The sequence below is a fragment of the Chaetura pelagica genome, unplaced genomic scaffold (genome assembly GCF_000747805.2).
Source record: "Chaetura pelagica isolate M959 unplaced genomic scaffold, ChaPel_1.0 scaffold288, whole genome shotgun sequence".
Lineage (NCBI taxonomy): Eukaryota > Metazoa > Chordata > Aves > Apodiformes > Apodidae > Chaetura > Chaetura pelagica.
The window spans coordinates 2,548,776-2,556,115 of NW_009954190.1; the positions used below are offsets into that span (position 1 = coordinate 2,548,776).

General features: G+C 37.1%; 1 protein-coding gene across 1 annotated transcript in view; it reads right to left on the reverse strand.

Annotated features, from left to right (window-relative positions):
• TRHDE (thyrotropin-releasing hormone degrading enzyme) overlaps positions 1-7,340 on the reverse strand; it is a 205,995-nt gene that overhangs the window by 80,495 nt on the left and 118,160 nt on the right. The window contains exon 6 of the mRNA XM_010003071.1: positions 6,671-6,736. Coding sequence (XP_010001373.1) covers positions 6,671-6,736 — 66 coding nt within the window. The remainder of the gene's footprint in view (positions 1-6,670; positions 6,737-7,340) is intronic.

A 7,340-nucleotide genomic window follows, 5' to 3' on the forward strand; every position in this document is an offset into this window, starting at 1 on the left:
GCACTGGAGCACAGGTCTGAAGGTCAGAAGGAAGTGATCCTGTTCCAGGAACATGCTTTTTACTAGCACTGATCAACTTTAGGTTGACTTAGCAGCTAAAGAGTCCATCTTTCTTCCCTTTACTGATGGCTCACAGGTGCTTAAACTGAGAGGGAGGTTAGGGCCCTGACAAAGAAAGTCAAGATTCATAGAATCACAGGATCATTAAAGTTGGAAGTTGGACTTTAAAGATCATCAAGTTCCAACCCCCCTGCCATGAGCAGGGAACCCTACAACTAGACCAGGTTGCACAAAACCTTGTCCAACCTGGCCTTAAACAGCTCCAGGGATGGGGCATCAACAACTTCCCTGGGCAATCCATTCCAGTTCCTCACCATCCTTATAGTGACGAATTTCTTCCTAATACCTAACCTTAATCTCCCCTCTCTCAGTTCAAAACCATTACCAAGTTTAAGAGCCTGTCTCCCTTCTCTCAGCAATCCCCAACAGCCGGGGAGGAAAATTGCCTGATCTGAATGATCCAGGGACAAAAAGCAGAGTAGAAAGGAGGGGAAGGAATAAAAAAAAACAAATGGGAATATTCAGCTTAATGCAACATTGTAGGAAAAATCTCTCTCTGGAAAGCATCTAAGTTACATTGGGCAAAAACCACCAGTAGTCATGGTGGTGGGCTGCTATAATTGTGGGTACATTACATTCAGCCCTGTGGTCTGATTTGTAGCAGAGCTGGAGTCTGTGACTGAAACCAATGTGAAGTCTGTTCTGAATATCTGAAATAGTTTCTAACGCTAAATACTTTGACAGAACATCTTCTTGGGTTCCAAAACAGATACCCACATTTAATGGGTTTTTGTTGTTTTTTTTTAATCACAGTGGTTCACTATCCCCCCAGATGTGTAGGCATGTTACTCTTATTGATTTATTTAAATCAATATTAATTGCATGACCAACATCTTCTGGAGGTCCACCTTAGTGCCATCAGATGCTGAGCTGCAGCCATGCTGAGCACTCAGAGCTAGCTGGCCATTGTGTAATTGAAAGTCCTAGTTAGATGCATGCAAAATAGGAAAAGAATGCAAAGATAAAATTACCTTTAACATTTCTTAATAACTGTACATTAAAAAAATACGCATCTTCAATCACATTTTTTCTTTAAACAGAAGGATTTTGTTATACACACAGTGTACTCAGATCTTCTTAGAGCTAGAGAAAGGACTTCCAATTTTGGCAGTGACAGCTGAGTCTGGCCTTTACTATGTTGTACATGTTTCACACTTTCAAAGGGAAAAAATACTGTGACACTACCACTTACAGAAGTCTCTTATGTAAACTGTTACTGACCTACTTAAATCATGGTGGAAAAAGCTGCAGAAAAAGTCCATAACACTGCAATCATTTAACAAATGTAAGCCTAAAATCTAAAGTGATGTAAATTAGAAGCATTAGAAATGCTGAGGGGCCAGAAAAGGTGAAAGGTATTATCAATCTTGCACAACATGCGGGTTAGAAAACAGTGATGTCAGCTCCTATGAGATTTCCTATGACTTCCTATGTCCTGCTTTTAACATGCTCAAGTTATCTTGTTGACAACAGTCTGTAGCAGTGAGACAGTTTAAAAAATAAAAGGATCAGTAGCAAATAACTGTGATATAATCTGCCCATGGTGACCCTTTGATGTTCACCAAGGTCGTACACTCTGTGCTTTTCTAAATCAGAGATGGGCACAGAATTAGCTGAAAAGTACTTTACTAAATGCATCAGCAAGATGAGCTGCAACACCAGACATACTCCACCTGTAAAGATGGTCCTGCCTGGTGGCAAAAGTTACATCCTCCCATGGAGCCAAAGGAAGACTCCAGGCAGGTTCCATGTGCATTTTTTATCCAGGGACAGCATCAACAGCTCATTGCTTCACTGAGCCTGATCCTAAGGTGCCTGATTCTTTTGTTTGTTTGCTTGTTTGTTTTTACAGAAAATTCTATTAAGAAGTCTCTAATGATGTCTCATTTTAAACAGCATAGAGCTAACTGTTGTGAACTGGGAATAAAGATACAATAAACAAGTATGATAAAATGGGTACACTTAAACCTGTTTAATATGCTGTATAAAAATAGATTATAAAATAATACTGTGGAAATATAGTAATACATTTCTTGTCCTACTAGATTCTTGGACAGAAGTCACAAGCAATATGAAAAATAGCACATTAGTGCTTTATTTTACACCTAGGAAGTTTCTGACAGGATTTCACATTGGCTGCCACAACTCAAACAGAATAGGCATTCACAAAGGTGTCTAAAAAGCAGGAAATAGTAAGCAGTGTGGATGAAAAAAAATTTCTTAACTAGCTGGCTTTATGATAGTAAAAAGTGATTGAAATCTCAACCTTGCTGTATTTAACAGCCTGCATGTCACATTTCCCCAGACAGCTCCTCTGAAAGGTTGACCAATTTGTTTCAATACGGTGGCCACTCAACAGCACCAACAAAGACAGCATATACCCAAAGCACTGTATGGAAATTCTTCTTCTAGATGTACAATGTGAAGCCAAAGTACAAAAGCGGTTAATTTATCACAGAAACAGAGATTCCTAGAGTAACTAATTCAAACTGCTGATGATGCACTAAATCAGAGTGAGTGATGAACACACACGTAGCAGCAAGTGAAGTTCAAAAGGATACAGATCTATGTGATCAATGAGCTGGCACATGGCAAATGAAATGCAGTGTTGACAAACGTACAGTAATAGAGATGAGGCTCCAAAATAATCAAACCAAATTGAAAAAATTCAAGAAACCAGTGCAGAAATGTCTCATTACAGAGCTGGAGGTGCCTCTCTTCACACATCTAAGTACCAAGGCTTTCTATCTACGCTTAATTTGAAAAAAAAACAAAAACAAAAACAAAAACAAACAAAACCCACACAAAAAAACCACAAACAAACCCAAAACCAACAAAACAAACCTGCTGATAACTTGAAGAGATGCCTTGCCAGAAAGCAGTAAAACCGTTCAGGAAATGTAATACAGTGGCAGCAGTCATGTAAGCAACCATCCATTTCAAGCACACAGGTTAGCCTACAGATGAAAATTTCACACAAATCTAGTATTACATTGCATATTACTGCCCTGAGTGATGAGTGAATGATAAGGCCAACTTACAGCTTCTTTCTCTACCAAACTATGCAGTCCAGAAACACAGTCAGAGCAAGTGGTGCTGACCAAGCCTCTTCATACTCTAATCACTGTCCTGGCTGATAAATGGCTTTTTGACTGAAAAGTCACACCACTTTGTAAGAAGAGTACTGGCATTCAGTGACATGCAGTTCTTGAATTTCCCTGGAGCACAAGAAACTTTGCACATCATTCAAGATGTCAGGTCTTTTAAGAAGAAAGAAGTCACTTCCTGTGAGAAGGAACAGCTTTTTAGGCATTTTCTACAAAATTAATAGCTGTGACTTTCTCGTATGCAGCTGTTTCCAGCTGTGGCTATGACTGTCATTATTCAATTATTCATTACAGCCAATATAAATATGCTCTCTTTTGGTTTTGTCTATGGAGTGTCATGTGAAAACAGTGAGAAAGTTCTCTTTTTGTTAATGAATCGTTTGAAAATGTCACATGATACAAGACATCATATGTCTTTGAAGGGGTTCCAGAAAATCATACCTGCACTTGTTAGTCTCCCGGCTGCAGTTTTACTGTGGAACTTCCACGCTATAATCCAATGGTCTTTCACAATATATTTACCATGACAGGAACAAGCCAGTCGTTCCTTACAGATATGAATCTCTACAAAGCCATCTACACTGTAAAACTGAGCATCTCTACTACAACTTCACCTCCTTTGCAGGCTCTCAACAGAACAGTTTGCTTTACTGTTAGGGACCACATGCATTACATTTGCTTGAGCTCATATTCATCGTTAAAGAACACCCAATAAAGAGTTCCACTCTCCTTCATTAACATTTTTCTTCTTTTTAATACAATGATTGTTTTCTTTGACATAGAAGGCACTTTTCTCCCTCAAGGTGTCTTGATCCGCTCTTCAAAAAGTCCATCTGCTGGGTAATGTAATTACCTATAATTATATTAAGAAAAAAAGTGGCAACAAACAGAAAAAGGGAGCTATCCCATTTGCTTCTAGCTCTAAACGTCATTTTTTCCTTTCCTTAACCAAAGGTTAATATATAATTTATAGATTCTCTTATATAAAAGCTCTAATTCTGTAGCTCCTAATTGGATAATGAATCATACCTTGATTTCCATAAAACCCCAAACACTCAATGCAAACACAAATAAAGAGGTACATTTCAGTTTATCCTACTGTAATAAGACTAGAGGATTACTTTTTTTTTCATTTGTGAAACACTTAAGGACATACCTAATACCTGAATAATATTACTACTACTGTGCTACTACTGGAGGCTAATGAAAAAAAAAGTAAGATAAAGCAAAGGTCCTTCAGAACTCAGTTACTCAGCAAGCCACTGGAATAACCCAGGAGGAATGAAACACCAAGTGCACTTTTAGAGTCTCTTTTATTTGAATAGATTTATAAATAGTATTAAGATTTGATTTTGCAGCTATCCTTGAGAAAGGCCATTTAGCATTCCATTATAAAACTGAATTCAAGACAACAAAACGCTAAATCCTAAGTAATGGTATTGGGGCTAAACAGCTAAAAAGCCTAAACCAATGCATGAGAGAAAGGGTAAATTAGTCCTAATGTTCCCCTTGTCCTTAGCAAAGCTTTGCTAGATGCACAGAACATGGAGAACCAGATGACTGACAGACATTTCTAATCGTGTAATTTGTAGCTTATGAACAAGCTTATGAAATTTATGCTTTATTTTGTTCAACTTGGAGACATGCACATGGAAAATCTCTATCTGGATTTCAAACAGTTTTTATAAAAGAAGTTAGAATATCATCTTCATACTGAACTGGTGCCAAGACTTTTCACTAGTCAGATTTTCACAGTTAGACTTTCCATAGACTTTCATTAGCAAACAGAAGAGTTTCTATTTAGAGCAGAATGTGTGAAAAGCAGAAATAATAGGAAACCACTAAAATATAAAAACAAAGCTCCATTACAACTTTATGGTAATTATGATTATTTAATCCCTGCATAGCCCTATTCTTTGATCTGTTGTTTTTTTCTAAATTTGCTTCAGGACAAGTTGCATGCTGATATTTCTTAAGCAAACACAGACAAAAATAGAAAAACCAAGGTTTGAGATTTAGGTATTCAAACTTTCCCTTTCTAAAACCCAGAGTGAAATGGGGTTTTTTAGGGAAAAAAAGTGCTATTGAATTTCCATTTGAACGGATCCATGCAAACTGAAGTTTCTGGCTGGAGTATGGAGCTGCTGGTCTAAGGACATAAGTTTTATTGGATTAAATGAGATGAGGGCTTTAGCCTTGACATATAAAAGACTTTATGAAGGAAAATTTTGATTTCAAGACTTCTTACCTGGATAAGAAGATTATCTAACTGATCTGATTTGGTGTTACAACTAAGAAAATGATCCTGCTGGGTCCTGTGAATAAATTATGCTGTCAATCCTGAATGTCCCGTAAAATCTCCAAAAAGCTGTATTTCCCCAGCAGGCTTCCCTTCATTGCCTATTGCATAGAACACACTCCTCTGACATAACCAATATATTTCTTTAACTTTTGTTTTATATTTTATCTTCCAGTTTATTTTGGTTACAGGTAGAATCACTCTGCTAAAAAATGACCAGATCCTAGATCTAGTTTCTTTAAATTTCAAAATGCAAAGCTTACTAAGAACAGATAAGATTGATTGCTCTTTCCATCTTAGCATAATTGTATTTCAGGTGAACATCAATTTACTTTAAAGGACACTTCTAAGTAGCAGGCTGCATCATACATAATTCATCAATCACAGCTGCCTGTAACATGATTTACTCAAGCAGATTTCAAAGGAACAGAGGGAGTCGCATTGTTTTTTATGTTTTGGCTTGTTTGTTTTTAAATAGTTTAGGAAACACTCATTTACAATGAATTATTGCTGAGAAGAGTTAATCCTTGGTAATCAGCACATTGAATTCCTTTCTCCTAGAACAGAAATGTTATCTCTTTAAAATTCTTTTAAAAGGTAGACTGAGTTTTCAAAACATGATTAAGGCAGAGAGCTCTCCATGGCTATAAAAGGTAAAAATAAAGCTGAAGGATTTTGCTATGAGGGAAGGGAAGGCAAAATACTCATCTGAAAATCATTACTAGTTTCAGGGCTGTGTATTTTCTAGCTGGCTTGACATCATTTGTTATTTGTTATTCCAGCACACAGCTGTAAATAAAGAGAAATTGTTCTTTCCTCAGCTATCCCTTCACAAAGTTGTCACGCGGATACAATGGCTTTCACGAGACAATCTACATAAAACGGACACAAAACCATGTGCCAGTTAAAGTGCAATCACTTGATACACAAAGAAATATAGGTGAAACTGGGGGCAACATGTGCAATACTGCTCAGCATCTTCCATCAAATTCACCTTCAGGGACATGTTCATGGCTCAGATGTTCCTGAAGTAAAGAAATATTTCCACAAATAGATGCAAATACAGTTTTAAAAGTAAAAAGAGAGAGCGAGTGAAACTGCTAGAAATGCACACATACAAAAAGTCAGAAATGCTTTTACTTACTTGTAAGCCCATTTGAAACACAGAGTGGCCCATAAAGTTAGCCAACATTCGAATCAGAGCTGCTCCCTGGGGGAAATAATAGAGGAAAAAGAAGTTACTGGGTTTGCATGTCAATATTGCACAATAATAATCTGAAGTAGCCATTTCCACTGAACACTTTCATCTTATGATTAATAACTTATGATTAATATAATCTTTATTTATGCTGGAACAGAAGACAGAGAGAGAAGATAAGGCAAATGCTTAGAAGAAAGTACACTGATATTGTTAATATCCTGTTAATATCCTGCCCCATATACTGAGTAAGGCACAGGCCATAAAACACCCTCTCTGACTGCTAGAGCATGGATATGTCAGTTCCACAGCTGGTTGCCCCCAGCCCTCCTGTGCACTCAGCAGTAGTGCACAGTTTTAAACAAGGGCAAAAAATAATATCCATGCTAAATTCTACCAGTGATCACGCATAACATTTTTACCTTCATTATACTCCTGTAAATCAGGATTTAGTGAAACTACTACTTTCCTTTGTAAAAACCTTCCATATCTGATGATCTGGAAGTGGATCATTTTTGTAAGAAATTTATAAGCTGTGGATAGAGATATTTGAGTTATAAATAGCTTATTTCCCAGACTGTCATGCAAAGAGCTATGTATATGAATAACACTCTTT